Here is a 27,776-nt window from a genome sequence, read left to right as displayed (position 1 = left end):
TATATATCACAGCGACTAAATCCAATCATGTTGGTCACGAGAAAAAATAATTGATACAGAATTAGTTACATGGTAGTTTGAAACTTGAGCAACTTCTCCAAAGAAAATTATTGGCCAACAGCTGTCTTGCCTCAAACCGTATACAATAATATAAAATAAAAATAAAAAAGGACTTGCACAATAGAACAGAAACGAAATCAGTCAATGAATTGATGTTATAAACTTTCACCTACTGCCACGACTTTCAGGTAGCAACTCCCAAATTTTGCTCTGCTACTGTGGTAAACCAGCTGAAGGGCCAAATGTGTGCCTTAATTTGTATTATCCGCTTCAAGATTACCTCCTACCGTATATCAACTTCTTCCTACCTTCAGATTAGGAGCTAGGCCAGTTCACAACACACAGCTTAATTATTCAACCATTTATTTCATTCATCTCATTTCCAACATTAATCAAACTACAGTTGGCCACAAGATCAATACAAACAATAGTAGAAATTAGATCCAGTTTACCCCAACCTGTAACAGGTACCAGGTTTTGACTCTAGGCTCTAGAACAGATATTATCATGGTCATATCAAATCCTCAACCAAGCACGCAACAAAGCCTGGCAAAAGTTACCCTCATTTAATTTTTTTTTTAAATGATTACCTTGTAAACTGATTCGGACATATCATTACAACTTGTTAATCAACTTCCATTCTGATGCCTGTTAAGATATGCTTCCAATTGTCCTTTTGCAGATAATATGAGACCTATAATTGCAAAAGGCATATATATTATTTTGCATGTTAGAAGATAAAAGTCTAATAATCCAAATTCCAGAAATATTCCCTTATAGAAAAAGTGAAAAGTCTATGACCATGCACATGAACTTAGTTTACTTTCCTTTATATTTATAAGGATGTAACACGAGGAAAATCCATTTTAGAATGAATAATTTAAATGGTTTAATTGATATTTCAGGCAAATGACAGTAAACTATATTATTAGACTATTTTATGTCAACTCTGTCTATATAAGATCATGGCCTTCCACAGAGATACAAGACTGCAATCTTTCTCATATCATTTTCTCGTTTGAAAGCTATTAATGATAAATTATGCACCATGCACGCACATAAGGCAGACCTCTATCTATGAATCGTAAAAGTACCTAAAAACGGTGCAGAGGGCTTCCCTGGCCGTGATTTAAATTCTGGATGAAACTGCACTCCTACATAAAACGGATGACCTGGAAGCTCCAGAACCTGCAAAACATGAGAAAATGAATGATCTTAGTCCCTTCTTAACTCAAACCAGGAAGTTGAGAATCTAAATCCCATTCTAATCCAAAACATGCTTCAGCAAGAAGGAAATGTAGTGTAAACTCACCTCCATCCTTTTCCCAGTTTCATCCTTCCCAACAAATTTCAGCCCAGCTTCTTCAAGAACCTCAATCATATCTGGGTTTACCTGCAGCAGGGTCATGTAAGGGAGCAACAAATCAGATAAGAGAATATCATAAATAATTTAATTGAAACATCCACTTTTTCTTCTTTCCCACTTGAACTTAACTTGACCAACCTCATATCTATGCCGATGTCGCTCATCTACATATTGTGCATTGCAGTACCTGGAATAGAAATCATTAATTTGGAAAATAATCTCATTGCATGTAAACACCAGTGTTAATTTTGTCAAGCAATGATTACAGACTTTTATTGGAAGCAGCACCACCGACTGATTTTACCAATCAACTAGTTAAATAATTCAGATATAACCAGAAGCAATGCCATCTGAAAAGATAATAAGACCTATCCTTGTACCCACGTAAACTACTTTGAGTTGCTTAACACTTCTCACCAAGATCACGTGGCACAAATAGGAAACAAATTATTAAAGTCTTCATCTTTTCTTAGGTAGAACCAAAGTATGAAGAATTTTTTGAATTCAGTAAACTAAATAACATACAATTTAGAAGTAACACAATCAGTAGTCTGAAATAGTGTTCTTCGAGATCCTAATCTCATTGTGCTTCCCATATGAGTTCTTGATCCCTGACACATCAAACAGAAAATAATATCGTCCTGCATGCATGTTGCACATGTATGAAAAATAAATGGTTAAAATATGTTACAGGGTCTCTGTACTATTCACAAATTTAAAATTTAATCCCTCTACTTTTCAGATTTCAAAATTAAGACCCAGTTGTTAATAGTGTTAATTTTTTTTTGTTTTTGTTAAATTTGTTAGCGAGACATTTCGGAAAAAAAACAACTCACTTGGTAGCAATGTAACTAGAAAAATGGCACTGTAATGAACCTAAATTTAACAAAATAATTTTAACAATGTTAACAGTTGGACCTGAATTTAGAAATCTGAAAAGTAAAGGGACTAAATTCCTAGAAATGAAAGTACAAGGACTAAATTCCAAATTTGTGAAGAGTATAGGGACTTATAGCATATTTTAACCAAAACAAAATAAGCAATATGAAGAATATACTTCAGGCATAAAAATGACGACAGGATTATGTGTCTCCTTATCAAACTCTGCACTGTTTGCCCTTTCAAAACCAAGAACCTGGAACAAAAAACTACACAAGGTTTAACATGTATTTCTTTTGGGGGGAGAGGGGGGGGTGGTGAAGAACATTTCTAAGAATAGTCACATACAGATCTGGCATACTCTATTACAGAGATCTGCATGCCCAAGCAAATGCCAAGATAAGGAACATTATTTTCTCTAGCATATTTGGCAGCCAATATCATTCCACTTACACCGCGATCTCCAAATCCACCAGGAACTAGGACACATTCAGCATTCTGCATATAACAGTTTGGAAAAACAATTTAATATCTACAACGTCCTTTCTCTCTACAACTCCAACCGGAGTATACTGCACAAATAATAACAACTCTTAAACGGTGCAGTGACCTAATTAGAGAGGATATATACATATTTGTACAAGAATCAACACCTCCATCTCTACTATGCATCTAATTGGTAAACTCAATGTATCAACTCTCCAGAACTACCAATAATAATCTAGTGTTAGCCTATTCCCGAATGTAGCTAATCCGTGAAAATAATAAACCAAACCAGATGTTGGGTAAAGGATCTGATACTGCACAGCATTGAAAACAATAGGTAAAAACAATAAAAGGCTTACTCTCAAGGTCTTCCATGCAGCAGCATGCGCTTCTGGGGCCTGGATGGAATAGAAGAATGTTTTTAGATGGCACAATCAAAATTATTTTTAAGAAAATATATATTGTAACAGCAAAAGCACTGCTGTTTAGATACCGATTTGACAGAATCATCTTCGAGGTCTGAAGCTGCAATCCAGTCAATAGATGGCTTCAAAGAGCATGCAATGCAGGCATGTAAAAGTGCCTACAAGGAAAAGAAAACATATAGCACAGAGAATTAGACACTATAATGGTTACCATCAGAGACATAAATGAACAAGCCACTAAACTTCAGTATTTAAAGAACAAAAACAATTAGCAGGCACATAATTTTGCATCACTAAAAAGGAATTACCTAGTTCTCAATCAATCACAGTATGATATGTCATCTACCAAAATGGTTTAGATTAGTAATACCACAATGCAGAATTTGGAGTAATATAAACTGATCAAAGTGCTAACCCCTCCACCATATAGAACAGTTGGATAACTGTTTATGAGCTCTTACCATACACCTTAGGTTAAAAAGATGAAAAGACAGATAATTTAACAACAATATTAATAATATAAAGCAGCAGAAGCTCTTCTTTGTATAACATTATATCTATTGAAGAATGTATGCTCCAGAAAAGATTTAGAAGTCATGATGTTAAACTAGTACCAAACCTTCACAACGGATAAATATGAGTCTGTCAAACCAACATATTTCCCAACCATAGCAATCCTCACCTGCACATAATATGTTTTTGTTTCACAACTGAAAGAAAACTCAATTTCAAACTAGAAAATTAGAAATAAACAAAAAGTACGGACAGAATCAGTGAGATTATCAAAAGTTTCTGCCATCCTGGTCCAGGCTTCTAAATCTGGAGGCGTGGCAATGCTGAAACAGAAGATCAAAACCATTTAGTTAGTGAATCAAACCTTCCTTTATTTGGTACCTTGATCCAAATTTACAGCCAATCAGTTTCAGTGTCACCATTCCAGCTTAACCAATAATAATTACAACCTTCGATCAGTGCTAAAATCCAGAGAAAGAATTAAGGGGTAAATATCCACAACCATTTAGTTAGGCTGCATACAGAGATATTAATTTCCTAGGCCTCATTGTGCACCAAAGATTTAAGCGCTAGATGGCTACATAATAACAAACTTAGCTCTCCAATGATTTTGAAAAAGAAAATGTAGATGATGGAAATACTGAAAGAAAAAACTGACCTCAGTAAATCCAGCTGTTTCAGAATTGAATGATGAGCATTTTGGTTCTGAAGCAATAGTGAACCAATAACAGCAAGAAGAAATGTATAAGTATGACATACTAGAAATCCTGAATTCCAGAGAAATAGAAGAACTGCTACAGAACATACTCTCAGCAAGAGGGGAATATGCCAAATGTTGGGAACATCGTGAATATTAAGGATGTTAGCAGCCTGTGAGGAGCCACAAGTAGACAAATAAGATTGTCGGTCAAAATGATAAACCTCAATTTAAAGAACAAAAACAAAAATTTAGCCAACAAATTTACCGGAACATGACAGAATTGTGAAAGTTTCTGCTTTGTGTTATCCAATAAAGGCTGCAGGTCACCAACCGAAAGGATATTATATACCATCAAGTTTGGGACAAAGCTTAGATCAAGAAAACAACTGTCAAAAGGATATTCAGCAAGATAAAATGAGAGAACACAAGTAAACAATACAACATGAACGTCAGGTGCAGTACTGAGTTAAAAATTACAATTCCAATGATAGTTCAGCATTAACCATCGCATAAGCACCATCATGCCAAGATGCCTCACCCCAAAAAGATGATAAACTTAATCCCAATGCACACGAGTGCAATGATGAGCCAGCTAACAATGCTCCAGAAAGATAAAATGTAATGATGCAGTTTACCACATGATCCTGATGCAATAATCATCTATACCCTGAGTATGATGGCGCCTGCAAGGAAGTGTACCTGAGCTGAGCGACAAGCAAGCAGGTGAGGAGTCAAGCCCAAGGCTCTAAGTTCCCGGACACTATGCTGTGTAGGCTTAGTTTTCTGCACCCGTGAGACGAGAGAATTATCTCCACCATTAAAGGTGACAAAGTAAAATTTCAAGGAGCTGGATTATTTCAGCTTAAAAATATGATTGAAGATCAACGTCCTAGATGAATTTGCAATTTATGTACAATATTCAAAGAAAATTATGCGTATTACTTGCTCTCCAACAACGCCCAGGACAGGTATTAGGCTGACATGAATAAGGCAGAAGTTATCATGTCCTGAGAAAAAAGAAAATTGTTATACATGAAGATTCATATCCAAAGATTCTAAATATGCTGATATAGAACCTCTGTGGTGCCATACTATAGATGCAGAATAAATTTTTTTATTACCACTTGCTGGTTAACAGGATGCTGAAGACTACCAAATATTCAGAAACCTGATCAACTGTGCCTTTTACTCTTTTCAGTAATCAATGTGCATGTGCGTGCACACCGCAACATAGAGTGTATATTTATATTTCTGGAATAAACAGAAAAAAACTGCAGGCTTACCAACTGAAAAAAACAGCTGTCGCAAAGCCTCGATGAATGGCATTGATTCGATGTCGCCTGAAGAACCCTCCCCCACCCCGCCAAAAAAGTATATAAAAATCAATCATCTATCTGCCAAAAGCTAGATAAAAGGTATAGAGAGAGAAATCCTGCCACATTACATGTCTGTTCTAAGCAGAGTTCTTACCCACAGTGCCTCCCAATTCTATCACACAGACATCCGCAGGACCCTCTTTTCCATCCACAGGAACGTGAGCAACTGACTCAATCCTCTCCTTAATAGCATCTGTGATGTGTGGAACAACCTAGGAGCCACTCCAAATTTTTTTAAATAAAAATTGAGAGGAATTTTCATTACACTCTTTATGCAGACAAAAGCAGCAACATGATTTACTAATAAGTAGAGTCACCTGAACAGTCTTCCCAAGAAAATCACCTTTTCGTTCCTTATCAAGGACAGACTGATAAGAAAAAACAGCTGGGTTACTTATTGAACTCAGGTGAACACTGAAAAAGTAAATTAGCATCTATTCTGATTAAAATGAAACACCTGATATATCTTTCCAGTAGTAATGTTATTCTCTTTGGTAAGAGTAACATCTAGGAAGCGCTCATAGTTACCTAAATCCAAATCGACCTTTAAAAGGAGCAACCACAGACGCAAACCGAGTTAAATTAATATATTGCATTGAGGGGTTTTCCTTTGTTTGGGGGGGGGGGGGGACTCTAAATGCTGGAGGAGGGGAAAAAAAAGAAAGGAATATAGCAAAACCTCTCCACCGTCATCAAGAACAAAAACCTCCCCATGTTCAAAAGGAGACATGGTTCCAGCATCAGTATTCAGATAAGGATCTGTAAGATACAAGGAAAATGAAGAAGATCAACAAACAAACAAAAAAACACAATCCGGATTGTTCTCAAATTAAAAGAGATATAAATCGAAAAAAAAAACCAAGAAGTTTGGGACCAAAAAGCAAAAGCAAGTAATAACAATAATGAGAACTGAAAAAAGCATATTATTTTAATCTTCAAGAAAATATCAATCCTACGTCGAGAAAGACTAAGGTTAGAAACCAACCCAGCAGCCTGAACGCATGTAAAGAAGCAAAAAATGATAAGCTAAAACAAGAGAAATAATCAAATGAGGATAGGTAAAAGAGATAAAAAAAGAAAAACCAATTTTGATAGAAGTAACACGGAGGCCACAGGCTTTAAGGACGACGCCTATGCTGCTGGCGGTGACGCCCTTGCCCAGTCCACTCACGACTCCTCCAGTAACCAAGACGTACTTCATTTTCTTATCTCTGAAAATTACTATTGAATTGATTGTGAATTTTATTGTAGGCGAAGTGTTTGTTTAAATGTCTCTGAGCGAGCGGGAAAGACTTGAAGAAGAAGAAGAAGAAGCAACAGCGTAAATGACAAAGCTTTGGCTTTTTTTGCGTCTATTTAATTTATAGTCGTGTTTCAGCTTTTTTTTTTTTTTTTGTAAGTGATAAATTGGTCTAGAATAACTTTTTTCTAAAAAAACAAGTCTACAATCACCGGTCCAAATCCCAAGTAATTATAATATTTGAGGTTGTTGAAAAGTAATTTATTTTGCAGTAATGTTATTATAAACTCTTTGAGGTATTTGATTTAAGTCTGCTTAATTTTGTAAATTAGGTTAAATTTTTTTATGATTTTGAGATTTCTAAGTTCAGTTTTCTTTTAATTTACGAATTATATTTCAATTTATTCTAAAATATATTTTTATTAGTAATCGAATCTAATAGTTAATTAATTGTATTTGTAACTATTATTTTCATTATTAAAATGTTGATTAATCTAAATTGTCATGCAATCACGTAATTATTTGTAACATCATCCAAAATTCTATTAAGTTTATGATTTAGAAAAAGTAGTTGTTGATAAAAAAACAAAAAAAAATCCATTGACAAAGAAAGTTATGACCATTTAAATAAAATTTAAATAGAGATGAAATCCCAGTGGAGTACATCATGGTAAATAAAAATTAAGTGGATCTTATCTACAAAGGATTCCAACTAAATAGACACTTTAATCAATTAATGGAAGAACCCTCTTAGGGGATGCTTCATAATGATAGATGCCTTTTGCGACAAATGGTAGCGGCACATGTAACTCGAGAAGCTGATGCTTAAATTGTTAATTTCCCTTTTCTTTCTCACCGTTACTTCTTTGCTTTTCTTATTCTGCTTAATGCCGAAATTAGTGTTAATCGGCAGCCAGAGTTCGTATTTGGGACCCCAAAATGTGCTATTTCTTGTTTCCACTAATATTATGATGTGAACGTGAACGATGATGCGCAAGAGCAGCGATTAAAACAACACGACAAGAAACCTAAGCCGTATAAACCCTCACCCCAAAAGGATTCCCAAGTTTAATGAAAAATAATGTATTCAATTAAAACTATATATTTTTAGTTGAAAATTTAACCGATAGCGATTCAAGTGAATCATGAAATCAAATGCCCAAATTAGTAAGGAGAACCTTTAGAAGGCCGACCTGCTATTGCACACTCATTTACAACATTGTGAGAACTTTCGGAAAGCCTGCTGAGCAAACCTAAATTGAGTCTTATTATGAGTTAAAAAATCCTGGCTACCCAAACTCTCATTTTACCACTAATGTATAGGGACTAACATTGACCAAGTTGTTGTATGGGGCAACAGAAAAGCTACAAATGCAAATCTTATACCAATTAAAGACAGGAATAAATGTCAAAGCTACATTTCTGCTAGTGATAGCTCACTCCTTCTCCATTCACAACTTCACCGATGCGGTAGGCTGTGTATGCACCATTTGCATCTTCAAGTATTCTTTGAGATGCTTCCTTACTCACGACGAGAACCATGCCAATGCCCATGTTGAACGTCCGACTCATCTCAGCATCCTCAATTTTTCCAGCCTAAATCCGTATCAAATCAAAATTTAAAAAATACCATTTAACCAGTTTAAGGTGATTGAGAAAAACTAAAACAGACCACGACATGCAAACCTAAAACATTGTGTTTCCAACTAGAAATATAAAAACAAGGAAAGCAATTCAATATTTATGTATGGAAGGACTTTCTACCTGCTGTATCCATTTGAACACAGCCGGCACATTCCAAGAATCCTTATAGATGACAGCACCAAGGCCTTCTGGAAACACTCGAGGTATATTGTCAGTAAAACCACCCCCTGTGATGTGTGCTATCCCCTTCACTCCTCCCTTTCCAATTATATCTAACACCTGGAAATGGAAAGGAGATTTTAACTTGCATATTCTGCACGAAAATATGAGAAGAAACTCATAATGTCAAACAGAGGTTTGACTATAACCTGCTTAACATATATAACAGTTGGCGCCATCAATGCTTCTCCTAATGTAACTGCAGCACCAGGGAGTTGATCCTTTAAAGAAAGGCCACTATGAGCCAAAACCCTGCAAAAGATTTTATGTACATCAATAGGATTTCATGAAAAGAAACAAGTACAGATAGGACATTCCTTTACAATGGCTGCTAACCTTCTAACAAGAGAGAAACCATTTGAATGGACTCCACTTGAAGGTAGGCCAATCAGTACATCTCCAGCCACAATGTTTTTCCCATCAATAACTGAATCCTTTTTAACAATGCCTACTGCAAAGCCACTAAGATCGTACTCACCGTTGGCATAAAAATCAGGCATCTCTGCAGTCTGAAAGGCATGTAAAATCTATTGAGTTGATCTAGGATATTTAAATTTTTTATAGCAATTCTAACCATATAAAAGACTTGAAAGGGCTTCAACACCACAGAGCAAAAATGCATTTAGCAGATATGATCAACTCAAAGCAAATTATTTAATAGTAATAATAACACGAGTAGGGTTAAGAAAATCAACTACCATGAGCACTATTCACACCATTGTCAACTTGATATAAAGTAACAGCTTTAAATGTCTGTTTAATGTTACCAACATTTGTAATTACAAGGCCAATAACAGTTCTTCATATCAAAATTCTCATTATTCATTCCATGAACCTATAAATTATCAAATTTCAAGAGGAAATCATACCAACCCACATATTAAATGAATTAAAAATTAAATCATGTACCTCTCCACCCAACAGAGCACAGTCAGATTGTTGACAACCATCTACGATGCCCTTTATAACCTGAAGAACGAAAAAATAGAAAATGAACATCACTATAACAGTTAACCACAGAGATTTATTCACATTCCGACCAACAGAAGTACACAAAAACAAATTGAACCTTTTCAGCAAGGTCAACATCAAGGTGACTCGTTGCAAAATAATCAAGGAAGAACAATGGCTTTGCTCCAGAAGTAACAATGTCATTGACACTCATTGCAACCTGAAGTATAAGTTTATTAGGACGAAAATATTAATTTATAGAGAAAATGCATATTAACAAGGGTTGCTCCAAGTTTACAAGATCAATCCCAATAGTTTCGTGGATTCCAGTCTCAAATGCTAGCTTGAGCTTTGTTCCCACACCATCAGTACCAGCAACAAGGAAAGAATCGCCTGTTCATCCAACCAAAAGTTTATCCATTATTTCAACAAACCAAGCCCACATTTTTCCAAATGAACAAGAAATGAAGACAACTTTTTATAAGCATTTAATAGTAGTACTAGCAATTTGTATTTTTTAAATAACGACCAAAAAATACAGGGTGAATAGAATTCAATTTAGGTGCTTGACAGTTTGTTTGACATTATGAGTTTCTTAAGAATTAGTTTAAGCTCCTTCATCCATAACCTGACAAAACCATAAGAAGTTACAAAAATTCGTAATACTTGATATTGGGACGGCAAGAGGGAAAACCACCGAACGGATAGGCTTAACAATTTCCTGTTTTCACCGAATAAGAAAGGTATTCATACGGTGCTTTAAAAATTTTAAATTTCCTCGTTCATGAAAATATTACCGAGGGGGTAGAGGCCGCCAAAACCACCAATACCAGGTGCCATCTTAGCGATTCTTCTAACGAGCTCAGACCCCGCATCAATGTCGACACCAGCATCCTTATAAGTTAGGCCACCAGACGCATCAGAGTCATTTGGCAAGGAACGCAAGCGGCTACTAGAGATGCTATTCCTTTCTAGCAGGGATAAAGAAAGAAGCGGAAACCTTTGGGAGAACAAGCGGTAGGGTCTTATTACCAAAGGAGGTTGAGTAGCAATTGTGGGTTCATCGAAGATGAGTCTGGAAGAGGCCGCAACGTAGCGAGATATTTCGGCGTTTGCAGCTGCCACAGTGTTGGTCATGGCAAAGGATGGAAGAGAATCAAAAGCTGAAAGTGGCGTAGGAGTAGTATTTCACACAAATGCTGCAATAGACTGACAGGGAACGAGGGTTTTAGGGCTAAGGCTTTTAATTTGTATTTGCTGGGTAGAGGCTATCCTTGGGCTATTATTTTCCGGAATAAAAAAGATCTGTTTTTTAGGCCCAATATTCGATTAGTAAGAGAGTCCAAAATGGCTTAACTTAATTGTTGGGCCGTCCACTTTCCGTTGTGAAATAGCAGAAGGGAAGGGAGTTGTTAGTTGGGCCATAAAGAACAAAAACTAGTAGCAGAAAAACAGATGGGAAGTCAGGTTGAAGACAAGACAGTGACTGTGAAAACTGCCCTGCTTAACATCAAAGGTATGCACTAAGCACGGAATCATAGCATGGGGAAGGTAAAATCATTTATATATTATTATTACCAAAAGGATAAGAAGAAGCGAGTGAACAATGTATGGGAAGTCGAAGCCGATGCACGTGCCGCCACGTTTTGTATGAGTTCTCTATTTCTCTTTCATCTGCTCACTCATGACATCGCATGTTATCACCCGACAACCAAGTCCTCTTTTTCACTATTTATCCCTTTCTTTTCCCTCCATTTCCCTTTTCACCCTTCTTTATATATCCATGTCCCAGAATTACGTTCTCAATAACCTTCTTTATTTAACAAAGCATGTTTAATTTATTTACTCATCAACCATTTTACTTATATTCATGAACAAAACTTCCTACTTTAATTTTGTCATTTTCAATCTTTATATTTTTAGAATTTAAAAATTTTAATCATAATCAGATGGTAATTATCAAATTCATTAAGTTGTGTTAAACACATTGTCATATGTGTAATATTATGTCTGTTTGTTATTAATAGATTTAATGTTTATTGTTTGTATCAAAACAAAAATTTTAAAATTCAGAAAATATAGCCACTAAAAATATTCAATTTGTAAACGTAGACTAAATTTATAACTTTATACACAATACAAGACTAATGATATAATTTAATTAAATGAATTTAATTAATACAAAAATTAAAATTAATCAAATTAAAATACAAATTACAGGTGTAAGAGCAGAATTGGGCTAAACAAAATTTGAGTTCTTCACCCCAACAACATATTCAATTCTATGTTGTGTAATCATTTTTAATCTATGAGGTATGTATCCAAAATGAAGAACGTTGAGTAGTGGGGTAAACCGGTAATTCAATCCAAACATGATATATGTCTAAAACAAGACAAGCTAACTTACACTATAAAAACACACACAAAAAAAAACCCAAATACTTAGATTATTGTTGCTACACACTGATCTCTCTAAAAGAGCAACCTTCTCCTCGCTCCCTGCGCACTGCCTGCTCCATTATTACGTGCCCCGCAAGCTACTCCACCGGCTGCCCTCACTTCTAAATCTTATCTAACGCTTTTTCTTTACTCAAAATGGTTTTAGTTAGAAACCCCGACAATAATATTGCTAGTCCTGAAACCCGAACTGCAACTCACCTCTCGTCTTCTGCTTCTTACAATGATGGCGACTGCACTGAAACGCCGCGTTTCAGTGAAGCCTTCGATTCAACCTGCTCCACTCCCTACGTTAGTGCACCATCGAGCCCTGGCCGTGGTCCCACCTCGGGATACTTCTTTAGCGCGCCGGCTAGTCCCATGCACTTCATTCTGTCTTCATCTCCTTCCCCGACGTATCATCTTAAGTCAGAGTCCTTGGCGATATTGGGACAATCAGATGCTTCGTCTTTCGAGTTCGAGTTCTCGTCTCGCTTCTCTAGCAATGGGTCTGTAACCGTTGGATCAATGAGTTCGGCGGACGAGTTGTTCTTGAACGGCCAGATCAGGCCCATGAAGCTCTCTTCTCACTTGCAAAGACCTCAGAATCTAGCTCCTTTATTAGATCTAGACGTCGAGGAAGACGACGACGCTTTAAACAAGCCGGAAGCTTCACGAGGAAGGGATCTTAAACTGCGAAGCAGATCTCTTCACAGAAAGGCGAGATCTTTATCACCCCTTCGAAACCCGGAGTTCCAATGGGAAGAAGAGGAAGAAGAGTGCATAAGAGAAGAGCGAAAAGAAGTTAGTAAGCTGATATTGGAAGGGTTGAAAGAAACCGACGTTTCAAAGGAAACGACGCCGTCCTCTTCTGCGTCTTCTTCACGATCTTCATCTTCGGGCAGAAACTCCAAGAAATGGATATTCCTGAAAGATCTTTTGTATAGGAGTAAAAGTGAAGGGAGGGGAAATGGAAAGGAAAAGTTTTGGACTTCCATTTCATTTTCATCATCAAAAGAGAAAAAGATTCAAATGGAACATGAAAAGCCACCCCCTTTGAAACGTAAGCAAAAGGAAAACAAACAAGGAGCTGGTAAGAAAGTGAGTTCCGGGAAGCCAGCCAATGGGGTGGCAGAACGACGAATTCCTCCGTCGCCGCACGAGTTGCACTACACCACAAACAGGGCTCAAGCTGAGGAAATGAAGAAGAGGACTTACTTGCCTTACAGACAAGGATTATTTGGTTGCTTAAGCTTCAGCTCGAAAAGTTACGGTGCACTTAACGGACTCGCCAGAAGTTTGAATCCAGTCTCATACAGGTAGTTAACGGAGAACGGTGCACTTGAAAGCAGGGTCCTTTTTTTATGTATAGTTTCTTCTGGATTTTAAGGATATTAACATCGTATAAAATACTGTTTTATGTATTTTAATCCTAAGTTTAAGGTAGCTTAGCTTATTTGCCTCTCTTGACTACCAGTACAAAAGAAGCTTATATTATGTTTTAATCCTAAGTTAAAGCTTCTTCAGCTGCCTGCTTTTTGTTGTGATTTACGGTTTTTTTTAAAGGTATTAATCCATTGTTGTAGTAGTAAAACAGAGTTTTATATGGGAGGAGGTTGCATTGTGGTGCATATTTGTTTTACAGTTTTAGACATTTATCTGAGACTACTGCATGAGACTCTGTTTTCATGATCTGGAATCACCGTAGAACCATGTCGACATGTAAAGATCTGTTGTCTTCTTTGCGTGGATTCTTACGTAAGTTAATGATCTGGTGTGGGGGTATTCACTATGGACCAGTTTTTGTTTTATTGATCACCACCGTTCACTCCTTTCCAAAGCTGTGATCTTTCAGGTTGCTTTTAACTTTTTATGGAAAATGTGAAAGGCCATTGTCCATTGTTAAGTAGTGTACGATAGAGAAGGGGATTGTGTGGGAGGGTAGCTAATGTCTGCCACGTTTATGAGATTGGGAGTCTCGAAATTAGCTGACCCACATGGATTATGTTCTTCTTGTTAGTTGAGCTGTAAGCATTTGTTGTTATCTTGGGCATAAACTTTGATTAGACCCACATGGGGGAGACCTTGTGTTTTAACAAAGTTAGGTATTAAAGAAATGACCCACACCTGCCTTTGAAAGACTTTGTATGTGATCCCCTTTGGGCGTTTCTCATTTCTCATCCATATTCCGTGCCCTTGGATTGCATTTGATTGGGACGGGGGTTGCCTGCTGGGGCTTTAATCTTTAAACTTAATTGGGACCAGATTTTCCTTCTGTGGTATATCAAAGTTGGATTTGTGTGGATGGATTTATATACGCATTTTGGGGTTATTGAAAGTGCCTCATTTTTTATGATACGCACATGGGCACTGACATCAAGATAATGCTTGTTTCTTTTTAATTTAGGGTAAGATTTCATCCGAGTGGTGAAAATAATTAAAATTTATGAACCACTGAAGACGCGTCCAATGCACCACAAGATGATGGTGTATGAAGATTGAAAAGACCTCATAATCTGAAGGAATCTAAATAGGGGTCCCAGCTCAAGTTAATCTGACACTAAACAAAGGATGAATCATGGTCCTAGGCTCTTGAAATCTGGGTTTATGCTATACTTCAAATTAGTGTTGGCAAATGCTGCATTTATCTAATTAAGCATCTCTTGAGGTTAAGTTTGGGGGTTCTGCCCTACCTCATGGCTGTGCAGTTTTGCGTCAGATATTTTTCGCCAATTGCGCCGACTGTGGACCCACACTACACAGATTCCTACAGCTAAATGCATCCAAACATCAATTTTGGTTTACCCTTTGCCTTTTTATATTCCCTATGTCCATGGAATATTATATACTACTTCTTCATTTACTTTGTACGCCGGTTTGATTTCTTCTCATTTACTTCTCACTACAGTTATGTTAGTTAAGTTAATGCTACCACTAACTCTAAATTTGGGTTTCACAGCCCGCATCCAGGCCCAGATCCTTTTTTCTTTTTCGTTGATAAAGTTCACACCAAAATTACATTGAAGTAGCATACAAAACGTTGTCATCACCATGTTACGTATGCGATGGTAAACAATTTGGTGGATTTCTTCAAATAAATGAAGACAGATGCGGTAACACTTAATACCCAAGATGAGCTTTTCTTCTGTCAGATCATTCATTCATTCATTTACTTATTTTCTTTTCTATTGTTTGTGATGTTGAGAGTTTGCATTATTTAATCTGCCTTGCTTTATATATATAGTCATCCATTGTCGTCGGCATCTTGTTGAGGTTGACATGTCGCTTGTCTTAAATGCTACATTGGAGTGGGACGATGATTTTTGGCTTTGGATTTTTCTTTTCAGTGCTTTGTTGATGTGAAGGATCATTTTCCCCCTTTGTTTTCACACTATTGTCATTTTATTTTTAGCTAATATAGCGACTCTTACCTCTCCAACCTCTAATACATCTTTCTTTCAATTATATTACGTAAAACCTAAAGTCTTTTTCTTGTTTTATTCAACTTTTCTTTTAATGAAAGATAAGTGACAGTACACAAATGAATAAAATTAATTTATGAAATCAACAATCAAATTTTGGCTTATTATCTTAAAACCAAATTAATGTTTAAATAGATACGAGGCACGACGCTTTGCATTAACCTTTTCATTACATTTTACTCCACACGTGTAAAATGATATAACCCGTCTATCCTACACCAGCGAAACAGTATACTATATCTCCGATTTCCCTGGCCTCCTGTGTCTCAGTATCTCCCAGCCAAATTATTTTACTTTCTTCTCCTTCAATGTCCCTATCCCAAATCTCTAATTGAATTATAATCCAGAAGAAACAAAAAATTAGAGCCCATGATGGGTCCTGAATCAACATCATCGTCGACGCCATCCCCAAATGGGAAACGAGGCAGAGACCCCGAAGATGAGGTTTATCTCGACAATCTCCGTTCTCACAAGCGTTACCTCAGTGAGGTTTTTTCTTATTTCTTTAATTACTTATTTCACTTGTTTTTGAATACACAAAATTATCAAATTTTCTAACTTTTAATCTTTATTTAATTTGTATCCTATTAGTCAATCCAAGGGTAAAAAGTTGAATTTTCTAAATTTGTTTTTCTAGGTTATCTACGCAAGGCATTTGTTTGTTTAAGACATTTGCATTGAAGGGTTTCAATTATTGATAAATTAAAAGTCTTTGTTTGCAGATAATGGCGTCTAGTTTGAATGGATTAACTGTTGGGGACCCACTTCCTGAATATCTCCTAGAATCTCCTGCTAGGTCTGAAGGCATGTTCTATCCCAGGTTATTTGTTCTCTCAAGCTTTATTCAACCCAAGTATATCTAGTTTCTATGGTTTTGATTTTCGAACATTTTCTATTACAAACCAATCCTGAAATAGGAAAGATTGAAGGGACTACTGGGGTTTTCCATGTTATGATTCGCTCTTGGAATTGAGCTATTAATTGATCAATCTTATAACTATTGACTTGGTATACATACTTTTCAATGTTTGGCATAGTCGATGACTTGAAGATAGCAATGCTCGGCTTTGTGGTAATCTATCAAATATTTTCCTCCCATTAGGACGAAATATTGAATTGTAGCCTGCGACTGGATTGCATCCTGAGGTCTTGTCTTTCAGTTTTTATGTGATCAAGATGGATTGTATTTGCATAGAGGTTTAAGCACTTTGATGTAGGTTTGCTGGAGTGTGATTATTTTTCAAATGCTCTTGGGTTTTATTCACACTTGTATCATATTGAATTAAAGGAATTAATAAGAGATGAAGTTGTAGAAGCAGTATGGCATTAGCACGTGCAGATGTTAATTTTGGAACATAACATTATGTCTTGTCTGCGTTTGACTTGCTTCATCTGTATGATAATGATTCCTAGGATTCTCTTGTCAACATGATTAAGCTTTTGCATTTTTGAAAACTCGTCCTGATTATTGTTTCTAGGGATGAAATGCCATGCCAATATTCACCAATGTCGGAAGATTCAGATGACTCGAGATTCTCTGAAACAGCAATGAACACTTGCTTCCCGCATTCTGATAGGCTGCCTACCAGTCCTGTTTCACCATATAGATATCAAAGACCACTGAATGCTTTCTACTCCACTCCTTCAACCAGTTCATATTCTTTACCTGGAAATGTCAGTGCTGTTACTTGTTCACAGCCTCGCAAAAGAGGCTCAGATACAGAGGGTCAATTTCCATCCTCACCAAGTGACATTTGCCACTCTGCTGACTTACGCAGAGCAGCACTCATGCGGTCTGTACATATGAAAACACAGCCAGCTGGTTCATCATCTTTAGAATTGCAATTTGGTTTAGGCCAAGAGAATTCGCTCAGTATTGAAGCTGAGGAACGGCCATGCTCATTTGTGAAGTCCTTAATCGGTGACAGTGAATATCAGACTGAAGAGTGTTCCTCAACGAGTATCTCAGAGCCTGAATTTAGTCGAGAGAAATCTTGTGGTGTGTCAAATATGGATTTGAAAGGGGATGAATCCAGGGCTTAGATGGTTTTGGGAAATGACTGATAAAACCCGCCTTCAACATCATTTTGAACTTACCTTCTCCGTAGAATTGACCCATTGTTGGAGCAGGTAATTGATTTTGCAAAAGTGAAGCGCGGAGCAATACTTTTCTGGATCCTTGAAGAAATTGAATATTCTTGACTTCTTCGTCTTTTTTTGCACTGTTCCTGTTATCGGAGCAACGTCCCCGTTGTAAATTAGAATTCTTGTTGTAAAAACCTCAGTTTCAACATCTCCAAAATTTATTTCATAAATATCATTTGATTCCCAGCCAAGCAGCTTCTTCAGATTTGAACTGAGGCCTGCATACATTGCTTTTTATTGAATAAAAATGAGGTACAAGTATTGAGCCAAAAAAAAAAACCCTCAGAAACTGTTATAATGTAAAAAGTAAAAGAATTCTATCATAGGTAGAAGTAGTTCTTTCCTACCACAGCCGTATGTTCTTAATCCAAATGAAAAGCCAAGTGATTTGTGGCTGGAAGATCCCTCAAGATTCAAAATTAGAGGTGAAATACCAGGATCAATCCTCAAAAACGTGGAAAATTAACCCCAACGGTGCACTGCATTACACAAGCGTAATAAGCGCAATGACATATGAAGTTCAAGCAAATGTTGAAAGGATATTCTTCTTGAGCGTCAATTCATCGGCTTTTGCTGGGCTTATTGACTGCACCAAAAAAAAAAAAAAAACCAAGGATATACTCCCTTAAATAACAGATGCTCATAGTGGAAAGTATGGTTTATTGATGAAGTGAGCATCATCAACATTAGTTCACAACATTGTAGAATTTCAACCGTAAGGAACATAATTTCATTGTAGTGATGCAGTACTTTAATTGTAATCTTTAAACCTAAAATTTACTTAGTATTTCAACAGTAATTCTTACCTTGTCAAGAATGCGCTGCAGCCGCTCAATTTCCTTCTTGGGATAATCAGCACCTTTCTCCAAATAGCTTTTAGCAGCTTTCAAGTATATCTTTCCATAACTGACAACACACAGCATAACCAGCGTTACACATAGAAGTATAATACTTTGACTCAAACAAAAACATCGAACAAGGGATTGACAACAAGTTCTTTTCCGGAGCTGAACATTGAGAAATTAATTGAATACCTCGCAGAGGAGCCCTTAAGCTTCTCAACTTCTTTAATCTTAGAGAAGACTGTTTTCCTCTCATCAATGCTAGCAGCCACAAACTGCTTCCCCAATGCATCCAAACTTGACAAGATACCAGCCTTTGCAAAAAAACTTAAAAGGAGAACAATTAATCTGTTATAGGAGTATTGGTATATGACAAACTCGGTATATCTTTTATACTATGAGCCACTAACCTTTGAAGTTAGTTGTCCTTTCGCATCACGATTGGTGCCACACTGCACATTGATGAAAGCAACAAATTCATCTAAACTCTGACCACCGTCATAGTCTTCACCAGCTTTGTTGCCTTTTGGAAAGAATTTCAATGTTGGATACCCACTTACTCCATACCTACGCTTAAAAGCAAAGCCCTTAAAATCCATTGACACATTCCCCAACTGTAAACAAAACTCTGCTTATTGATTAAATTTAAGCTTACTTCTCAGCTAGATCCTTGTACTTGTCAGTATCTATATTAGCTATCACTACATCTTCTTCCATTTTAAATGCCGTTGCTACCTTTTCATAGGTCTGTCGAAACACAAAGAGTTAGAATGGCGATCAGTATTTCTACCAAAATTATTATGCCTACTTGATTAAAACAACAATATAGATGCTTACAGGAGCAAGGTTTTTGCAGTAGCCACACCTGGCAGAAAACCAACCAACAACATGGTAAACACATTCTGTAGGAAAATGAAAGCAAAAGAATACCAACAGCAAAACTTGCTACAAATGTCGATGTCATGATGTGTTGAACAGTAAAATATGTGGGATCAAGAACAGATGAAAAGCTCCTAGCCTTTGCTATAGTTGGAAATGGAAATATTGGCCACAAAATGAAAGAAGAGTACATGCTTACCAGGGTCCATAAAACTCAACAAACATATTTTTGGTCTCATCAAGAACAACCTCGTCAAAATTATCAGCATTTAGAACTACAACATTGGATGGCAAAGTGGCTATCTTCACATTCGTTCCTGTAAAACAATACATGAACTTAGGAAACTCCTTCTGGGTTTACATTCAGCAAGTTCACCTCAAAATAGAATTTCCTACACCAAGCAATTAGAAATTTCTATGAAGGAAAAGACAAATATGTACCTCCTTCAGTGTTCACAAATTCAGCAAGAGACTCTGCTGTACGAGGTCCTTCATACCTAGATAAAACCAATTTGATGCACCAAAGTCATGTTTTAAATAAAATTTAGATACCAATAAAAAAAGTTAACAGAAAACAAGACCAAAACTTTCCGCTCTCTGTTTCCACAAGTTAAAATTAAACTCACTGTTTAGGATCCAAAGAGCCCTTAGGAAACCACTTTATAGTTGGGTAGCCTTCAACACCATATTTGCCGCATACACTCTTATGCTCATCACAGTCTACCTACATCCAAATTAACAAAAGAAAATAAATTCTTTTAAAAACAAACAATAGCAATAGCCAAGGACAAAAAAAGCATCATGAGGAAATATCAGAATTCAGAAAGAATACAATGGAATTTGAAACAAGAAGTACAAATACAGGCCCTGAGCTGTAATAATAGTTCATGCACTCACAACCAAAGTTGTGCAATTATGAACCACTAACCTTTCCAATCAAGACTGATTTAGCCTTCTTAAAACTCGCCTCAAGCTTCTCATACTCAGGAGCTAGCTTCTGACTGTGTCCGCACCTGTGGACCAAAAAACCCACAATGTTGAAATATAACTACCTGGACCTTAGTTTTATTTATTTATATTTTTTTTGCCATGGTTAAAGAAAAAAAGATAATTCTAAATCTGCAGCCTAAAGTGAGAACACAGAAAAAATGTTTCTTTAAAGAAACATAAACGAAATTTTAACTTTTGAGATTAAGGGTAAGAAAGTGCCTAGAAAGGAACATATCTAGCAGTACAATAATGTAGAGAGTGTGATCCTAATAAACAAGTCAGAGAAACAAAGAGAAAACGATAAGAGAAAGTCATCGATATTCTCATTTCAAATTGCTGAGCGTAGATCCGACGATCGATTAATGAGGATATAGTGTAATCTAATTAAAATACAGGAGATCAGAAATGCGGGATTCAAAAATTGTTACCAAGGAGCATAGAACTCGACGAGAGCCCCTCTGTCTTGACCGACTTCCTTCTCAAAGTTTTCTTCGGTTAGCACGAGGACATCGTCTGCCCAGGCTGAGGCCAACAAGAATGCCAAGATTCCCAAGGCTAACCAGACCTGAAACTTCATTTTTTACCCTACTGTTTATAGCTTCCTCCCTTTTCACTCTCTCCGATTTTCGATATTTATAATTTTCCCAGGCTTAAAAAATTTCATTTGATTTTTACTTTTTATTATAAAAAAATCTGATTTTTTTGGATAAATTAATTTTAGCTTGCTGATTTTTCCTTGCTCGTAGCTTTGGACTTTTGAAATGGATGGTGGCGCGCATATCAGATAGAACGTTAAACTACACGACATAATTTCTTTTGGTGAAAATCATTATCAGTAGTATGCTGGTACATTTTTGTATCATGCTGCGTAGCGGATAGCATGCCTCTGGCCTCTACCTCTTTGGTCAAGCAAACGCACGGTAATTAGTTTCCGGCGAAATGGCATACCGTGATAGCTCGGCCCATAGTTCTGGCTTTTTCTTATTATTTTTAATTAAGGACCGCCGTATCCCAATAAGCCAAACGTGGATTGTCCATGAACAGTTCAGTACTTTTAAGTTATAATAGCAGATATATATATATATTTTAAAAAAAGGTTTTGAGGAAGACGATGGTGATGATATAGAACAAAATTGGAAAATTTTTCTTCTCAAGTTTACATGGGCTGAACCCTGATTGAGGCTCCAACAGATTTCCCGAAGGAAGCTGTCAGAGGCAAAAGCCGTATATTTGATACTCAAATTCTGATAAACTCATTCTAGTAATTGCTGCTGAGAATTTACAACTCAGATTCTGTTGATGGAGCTTTCAGAGGGTGATTTTCAAGGTGTAGCACGCAATGATGCAAACGGTGCAGGTCTTCCACACAAATCTTCTTCATAAGTACTTCCCTTTCCAAGTCAGCCAAATGTCCACCAATTTTAAACCCCAAATCACCTTCAGCATTGCCGTTTTCAGTCATTGCCATCGACGGAGACTCGCTTTGTTGTAAATGAGCTGACCATTTCGACTCATCAACCATTGTAGAGTTCAATCTAACAATAACAAAATCTACTATGTTAGTATGAACCAACTTACAAAATGCCACTATCAATGTTTGTGTAACAAAAAGCCTGAATACTAATCCTGCTGCTTACAACTACTACAAATAATAATATTAATTAATATATACAGCAAGTATTAGTGCTCTATAAACTAAACACATGGGAAAAGAAAAGGTTCTACCAGAACCTCTACATCTGACAAAGCTATAATAATACTTAGGTCTAATTATGCTCTCAATCCATGCACTCTTCACGCATTTAAAATTTAATCCCTCTACTTTTTATTTAATAAGTGAAGTTTAATTGATAACACCATCAAAAAAACTTCTACTAAATTAGATTATATAAAAAATTTGTCCATGTAACCAGTTCTACACGCATGGAAGGCTAAATAAACAAGTAATATTATATATGAGGTTGGAAGGTTTTCGATTCTAAATATGGAATTGTAAAGTTAAAACACTATTTCAAAGAAGTGGGTTAAGATGATACTTTTATTTTGCTTGCATGGCTTCCACACGGCTTTATATTGGCCATGTAAGCAACCTTTTAGAAAAAACCACAAAATCCAATTTAACAGAAATCCTTTGACATTGTTATCAATTGTACTTAAATTATTAAATCAAAAGAATAGAGGGCCTAAATTCTTGAATTTAAAAGTAGAGAGACTAAATTTCAAATGTGTAAAAAGTACAAAGACGGGGACCATAATTAAACCTAAATATTTCACATATAATGAGTACCAAAAAGGTAGAAAAAGATTCTACTATATCTGTGAATAGGGATAATAGTTACTCAAACCATAATACTGGTAACACCTATCAAAAGCAAACCATTTCTTGCTAGCAGTGAATGATTGAATTCAGAAGAACTTACATATTTGATAAGAAAAATGACAATAATGTTGAGTAAATAAAAAACACAGTATTAACTAAGGCAAACTGAAGGTATCCTATGTTATGGTTTCAACAAATTTAAAAGTTTCCTTTCAAGTGTGAGATTCAAATCTTAACTAAGGCAAACTGAAGGCATCCTATGTTATGGTTTCAACTAATTTAAAAGTTTCCTTTCAAGTGTGAGATTCAAATCTGCTTAGAAAATTTCCATTTATATTCAAGTAACCTCGGCCAACTTACAGCACCCCTAGCTCTCTAAAGGAGCTTATGCACTGCACTTGTTACCACTAAACAATGAGGGTAGGAGAAGAAGCCCTAGTAGCTAATCAGTGACTTCAATATTAACAAACCTCCTACAGTAATTTCTGATTCAGACCTGAAGGCACCCAGGTTCTCCCACAACAAAGAGAAGTTCCTTTAAAAACGGAGGAAGAACTTCCTCATAGTTGCAAGAAGAAAAGTTTATTCTAATCACATTTCTAATATGACACTTAATTACCTATCCCTACCAAAACAATCTAAAAGCAACAAGAGCAAAGCTCAGTAAGTGAGTAGAACTGCGGCAAGAAAAGCACTCATAAGCTTATTAACAACTTCAATTTCACTCAGATAGCTGCCTGTAGTCTTCATACATGTCCCACTTCCAGTTTACCACAAGGGTGACATAACATGCATGACCACAATCATACCCAAATATAATGAATGTATGAAGATATGCATGATTGTAAGCAACATATGACAGAATGGTGAACATTTCTTACTTCTTTAGTATGCTCTTTCTGTCTGTCTCACCCTTCAAACTAAATAAGGCATCCACAACACCCTCTTTCATCCTCACAAGACCCTTCAAAGAACCACATAATTTGCATGCAGAGTGTATTGTTGAATCTGCAGTCTCTAAGCTGATGTTGCTAATTCTAACTATAACAGTTTCTAATGACTGCAGTGGCCAAATTCGGAGATGCATTTTCTTTACTGTTATATAGCCAACTGATAATGCTTTCTTGCTTGACTTCAATCTCTGGAAAAGCATACATTAACACTTATCATGTTCTGGCCAAAAGAATAGGTGACCATACACAAAAAAGGAGATGACAAAGGAGGAAGGAAAGTCTATAGCCGAGATGGAAAAATACCTTAAATTCAATGTCCCAATTATCAAGTCCATATGTACCAGGCCTCCTGGAAACCTTTATGACCTTACCAAAAACTGAAATTGCCTCCTTTAACTCAAGAAAGTCAATTATAGAAGGTGCATTCTTAATCGTAACAGAACTTGAAGTTCTGAAAGTAGATCTTCCACTATTATTGTTCTCAAGATCTAGAGAAGGAACAAAAGAGTTCCCAACTTTAAGGGATACATCCTTGATGTTAAGGCAGCTGTCTTCCTTAAAAGGTGACCCATTTAACTTCTTTTTAGTACCATTGATTTTCTACATGAAATGGAGAATTTAGATGGTAATCAAGTCAGAGCACATTTGAAAACATAGAAACCAGTAATAGCGGTAAAAATTTATTTGTTATACATGCACTAGCAGAGAGATATCAAAAGGAAAATATACAACATCCAGGAATGATTGCAAACATGCAGCCGAGCTCAGACAAGCTTGGCAATAGAGAGAGGAAAGAGAGGATAAGAAATATCAAGAATGCTTACCACAAAATGTTGAGGCCTTACTGTCATCAGTTCCGCGATTACACCTCCAACCCTTTCCACTGGTAAGCCTAATTCCGCAAAATCATCATCATCGTTCGAAGTATGCACTGACCGCTTTAAGCTCTCAAACCCTTTTGGTTGGATGCTGCAACCACTCTTAAGTAAGATAACTCATATATAATATGTACAAACAGAATCTACAACTTCCAGTTTTAGGTATATCATGCTCATAATGTGCTAATTGTAAGATTTCAATCAGAAAGCACTACTGCTTATTTCTGCTCCTAATATTGAAATGAAAGCTTGTTGAAAAAATAAAAAATGAGGAACTTGATGGTTGAAGAGAGTAGACCAAGTATCAATTTAAATGACGCCCTCAGCAATCGCAACATACGCCCTAAATAAATTTCCATCCAATTGTAATTGCTCATTGTCTTTGCTTCAGCAAACAAGAGCAACATGAAACTACGACGCTTCTCATACTAACAATAACCTTTCTCATCCTCCAGCAAGAAACCAAGCTAGATGCCTAACAGTATGCCTTCCTGCGATAATATAGAAAATGTAATAGTTCCCTCTACCCAATGTTAATCTAACTATAGGATATCCAAACTCCCAGCCAGAAATAAATTACCCGGAAATGATTTTTTTTTTATCAAAACAAGAAAAAAAACTACTAAATAATCAAGAATCAGATTCGTAGAGGTGCCTCAGAAACAAACAATTTCGAAACTTAAGTGAGAAATGTTTTAACTCCTTTTCACAGTGTTCAGTCAATTTATACCATAACACAAAGAAATTTATGGCATTGAAACGGCTAAATTGCTAAGGCACTATAAAAAATACATTAAACAAACGAACTAGCAACAAATAAACTGAGAAACTTGCCAAGTAAGAGAAAGCACTATTTTCCTTGCTGAAACAAGGCCAGCGTAACCTGGGGAAAATTTCAGAGTGTGTCAGTTTCGTGGTTTTGGGTAAACAGGGGAAGCGCCAAAAGAGAAATGAAAATCGAATGGAAGAGGGGAAAAGGACTACCGGGTTATAGAAATTACCGGTGACTAGATGATGGAGTGAAACTCGGAATCTCGACTCAAGCATCGCCCCCGAGTTTTCTTGCAGCGCTCTTCGCCTGCGACAAGCGAGGCAGCTGAACAAAAAGGAACGTCGGGACGACAACTATTTTCCTATTCCTCACTTTTTCTCTTTATTTTCCTTTTTTTATCTAGATTTTAATAATGAATTATTTATTTTTAAATCTTTAATATTTTAATTTTATTATAAAAATAAAATAACTAAATTATGATAAACTAAAATATATGAAGTATATGTCTTGCCTGGGTTTACATGCTGAAAGTGTTTTGTTTTCTTGACCGTATTTTTAAAAAATCGGCCTAATTTAATAAAAAAAATTGGTGTTTTTAAGAATTTTAGCCAATCAAAAGTACCATATTGAAAATTACAAGTTAAATTCAAATACCATATTAAAATATTTGTCGATACCAAATATGCCATTATCCCTTTTTTATAAACTTTCAAGCAATAAATTATTAATTTTTATAAACACGATTACCTTTAAACATGAAAAATTAAAAAGGACTTGCTTCTAATTAAAATATTTTACCAACCACTAGCTGTTTTATAATATTTCATCTTTTACTTATTATATTTTAAAAAAGAATTCAATCCACCATTATCTCTCATTATAAAAAATGAAATGATATATAAGTCATATGCCATTATTTCAAAATATCGTATCATATGCCATTATCATCACCTTTTAATTACTTTATGAGAGATTAATTGTTTCATCAACTCTAAATTTAATACTAGTCTTTGTCTTTTTAAGGACACGGGTGCCACTGTAAATTGAGACATGCTATAAAAATGTCATAAAAGAGTATAATCGCAGCATGAATATATCAAATTAAAATAAAATAAATTATTAATATGTAACATTTTATACAAGCTTACAATAATTTAAACACGTATAAAACACTGGTGAAGCCAAAAACTTTGTTATTAAAGGAGCTGAGATTGAAATGTAAACCCCTTTGGAACCGCCCTTGATATAAAATATGGACATAACTACGTCGTGTTATACAAATTTTTATCCAAGTTAAATTATTCCAATAAATACGAAAATATCTCATGAATTGAGTCACGATACAAAAATTATATGAAAACACAATTTTTTCTTTAATTGAATTAGATGGACAAATTAATGAAAATACTAATGAAATTTAGACACAAAAAGAAAACATCAAATAATATTTAAAATACAATACTAAAGATAACACGAATATAACACAAATAACCGAATACATCAATATATATATATCTATACTATATATAAAATAGCTGATTGAGTTGGTGTCATCAACTTGACATCAATTTAATTGTGAAATTTCTAAAATATATTTACTTTAAAGGGTAATTAATATTGTTATAAAAAATATTTTTATTATTTATTACTTTAATTTATATATTTCAAATAAAATAATTGAAAATATTATTTAAAAATCGAATACAAGATTAATAAATTCAAATAAAAATCTCTTACATTTACATTTCATCAATAATTATTTATTGAAATAATTTCATAAATGTTTTTTAATATAAAATGTTTTGGTTCACCTAGGATGTAAAAAGAATCTAATATCTGAAAAAAGTAGGTAAAAAATTTTAAATATGTTATAAATATTTCTTCCATGTTTCATTTCATTTCTTTGTTTTATTCTTTTTCCCATTCCTTACATAGCAAATGACTGAATTAGCCTTCGTAACAATAAGTATTATATTAAAATTACATTGCTTACTTGTCCATTCATCAATGATTTCAAATTTCCAATTGAAGAAACTCAGGCCAAAAGAAATATAATATATTCAAATAAAAATATATAATATATGGTTGCGGTTTCAGACATCCAGTAGAAAAAACACCAATGAGAAAACACCTATATCTTGTTTTGGTTAATTTAAAAGAATATGTTGAAACAAAATTATTTGAAAAATTATGTTGAAATTCTATAAATTTATTGATCTA

The 27,776-nt window shown here is 35.5% G+C and overlaps 6 protein-coding genes across 9 annotated transcripts; 2 read left to right on the top strand and 4 right to left on the bottom strand.

Annotated features, from left to right (window-relative positions):
- Positions 1 to 30: 30 nt before the first annotated feature.
- On the bottom strand, positions 31 to 7,169 carry LOC107912341 (CTP synthase). 2 transcript variants are annotated; one of them, XM_016840467.2, is made up of 23 exons: positions 6,889 to 7,169; positions 6,485 to 6,564; positions 6,263 to 6,349; positions 6,123 to 6,173; positions 5,900 to 6,017; positions 5,713 to 5,769; positions 5,372 to 5,436; positions 5,129 to 5,212; positions 4,695 to 4,745; positions 4,537 to 4,599; positions 4,388 to 4,434; positions 3,983 to 4,052; positions 3,836 to 3,898; positions 3,285 to 3,374; positions 3,151 to 3,189; positions 2,654 to 2,803; positions 2,484 to 2,561; positions 1,952 to 2,037; positions 1,556 to 1,613; positions 1,373 to 1,453; positions 1,155 to 1,248; positions 651 to 754; positions 31 to 382 (listed from the first exon to the last, which is right to left on the bottom strand). In XM_016840467.2, exons 1-22 carry the CDS (start codon positions 7,004 to 7,006, stop codon positions 690 to 692), a joined length of 1,695 nt encoding a protein of 564 aa, XP_016695956.2. In that variant the 5' UTR covers positions 7,007 to 7,169; the 3' UTR covers positions 31 to 382; positions 651 to 689. The 2 variants fall into 2 exon arrangements, with proteins under 2 accessions (XP_016695956.2, XP_016695957.2); XM_016840468.2 differs by having other exon boundaries at positions 1,565 to 1,613; positions 6,889 to 7,165.
- A 1,120-nt stretch (positions 7,170 to 8,289) lies between these two features.
- On the bottom strand, positions 8,290 to 11,080 carry LOC107912339 (phosphoribosylformylglycinamidine cyclo-ligase, chloroplastic/mitochondrial). Its single transcript, XM_016840464.2, has 8 exons — positions 10,657 to 11,080; positions 10,158 to 10,252; positions 9,978 to 10,079; positions 9,818 to 9,877; positions 9,245 to 9,417; positions 9,058 to 9,160; positions 8,810 to 8,968; positions 8,290 to 8,641 (listed from the first exon to the last, which is right to left on the bottom strand). The coding sequence occupies exons 1-8, from the start codon at positions 10,994 to 10,996 to the stop codon at positions 8,471 to 8,473; spliced, it is 1,203 nt and encodes a 400-aa protein (XP_016695953.2). The 5' UTR covers positions 10,997 to 11,080; the 3' UTR covers positions 8,290 to 8,470.
- A 1,374-nt stretch (positions 11,081 to 12,454) lies between these two features.
- On the top strand, positions 12,455 to 13,889 carry LOC107912336 (uncharacterized). Its single transcript, XM_016840460.2, has one exon. The coding sequence runs from the start codon at positions 12,455 to 12,457 to the stop codon at positions 13,616 to 13,618; it is 1,164 nt and encodes a 387-aa protein (XP_016695949.1). The 3' UTR covers positions 13,619 to 13,889.
- A 1,280-nt stretch (positions 13,890 to 15,169) lies between these two features.
- On the top strand, positions 15,170 to 18,113 carry LOC107912338 (uncharacterized). 2 transcript variants are annotated; one of them, XM_016840463.2, is made up of 3 exons: positions 15,170 to 16,261; positions 16,500 to 16,597; positions 17,256 to 18,113. In XM_016840463.2, exons 1-3 carry the CDS (start codon positions 16,190 to 16,192, stop codon positions 17,818 to 17,820), a joined length of 735 nt encoding a protein of 244 aa, XP_016695952.1. In that variant the 5' UTR covers positions 15,170 to 16,189; the 3' UTR covers positions 17,821 to 18,113. The 2 variants fall into 2 exon arrangements, with proteins under 2 accessions (XP_016695952.1, XP_016695951.1); XM_016840462.2 differs by having other exon boundaries at positions 16,106 to 16,266.
- LOC107912337 (probable protein disulfide-isomerase A6) lies at positions 17,085 to 21,428 on the bottom strand. 2 transcript variants are annotated; one of them, XR_001688131.2, is made up of 11 exons: positions 21,062 to 21,421; positions 20,572 to 20,656; positions 20,270 to 20,367; positions 20,085 to 20,140; positions 19,843 to 19,960; positions 19,602 to 19,629; positions 19,420 to 19,511; positions 19,175 to 19,331; positions 18,957 to 19,091; positions 18,729 to 18,828; positions 17,085 to 18,508 (listed from the first exon to the last, which is right to left on the bottom strand). XR_001688131.2 is itself a non-coding variant. In XM_016840461.2 (11 exons), the coding sequence occupies exons 1-11, from the start codon at positions 21,208 to 21,210 to the stop codon at positions 18,443 to 18,445; spliced, it is 1,071 nt and encodes a 356-aa protein (XP_016695950.1). In that variant the 5' UTR covers positions 21,211 to 21,428; the 3' UTR covers positions 17,085 to 18,442. The 2 variants fall into 2 exon arrangements, 1 of the variants encoding a protein (XP_016695950.1); XM_016840461.2 differs by having other exon boundaries at positions 18,957 to 19,078; positions 21,062 to 21,428.
- A 323-nt stretch (positions 21,429 to 21,751) lies between these two features.
- Positions 21,752 to 25,957, bottom strand: LOC107912335 (uncharacterized). The gene is made up of 6 exons (XM_016840459.2): positions 25,786 to 25,957; positions 25,619 to 25,667; positions 24,731 to 24,875; positions 24,210 to 24,506; positions 23,835 to 24,094; positions 21,752 to 22,168 (listed from the first exon to the last, which is right to left on the bottom strand). The coding sequence occupies exons 1-6, from the start codon at positions 25,829 to 25,831 to the stop codon at positions 21,913 to 21,915; spliced, it is 1,053 nt and encodes a 350-aa protein (XP_016695948.1). The 5' UTR covers positions 25,832 to 25,957; the 3' UTR covers positions 21,752 to 21,912.
- Positions 25,958 to 27,776: the final 1,819 nt, after the last annotated feature.

Source organism: Gossypium hirsutum, chromosome D11, assembly GCF_007990345.1.
Source record: "Gossypium hirsutum isolate 1008001.06 chromosome D11, Gossypium_hirsutum_v2.1, whole genome shotgun sequence".
In the NCBI taxonomy this organism is placed as follows: Eukaryota; Viridiplantae; Streptophyta; class Magnoliopsida; order Malvales; family Malvaceae; genus Gossypium; species Gossypium hirsutum.
The sequence above is the reverse complement of the archived record's forward strand: the minus strand, read 5'-3'. Positions and strand labels throughout refer to the sequence as shown.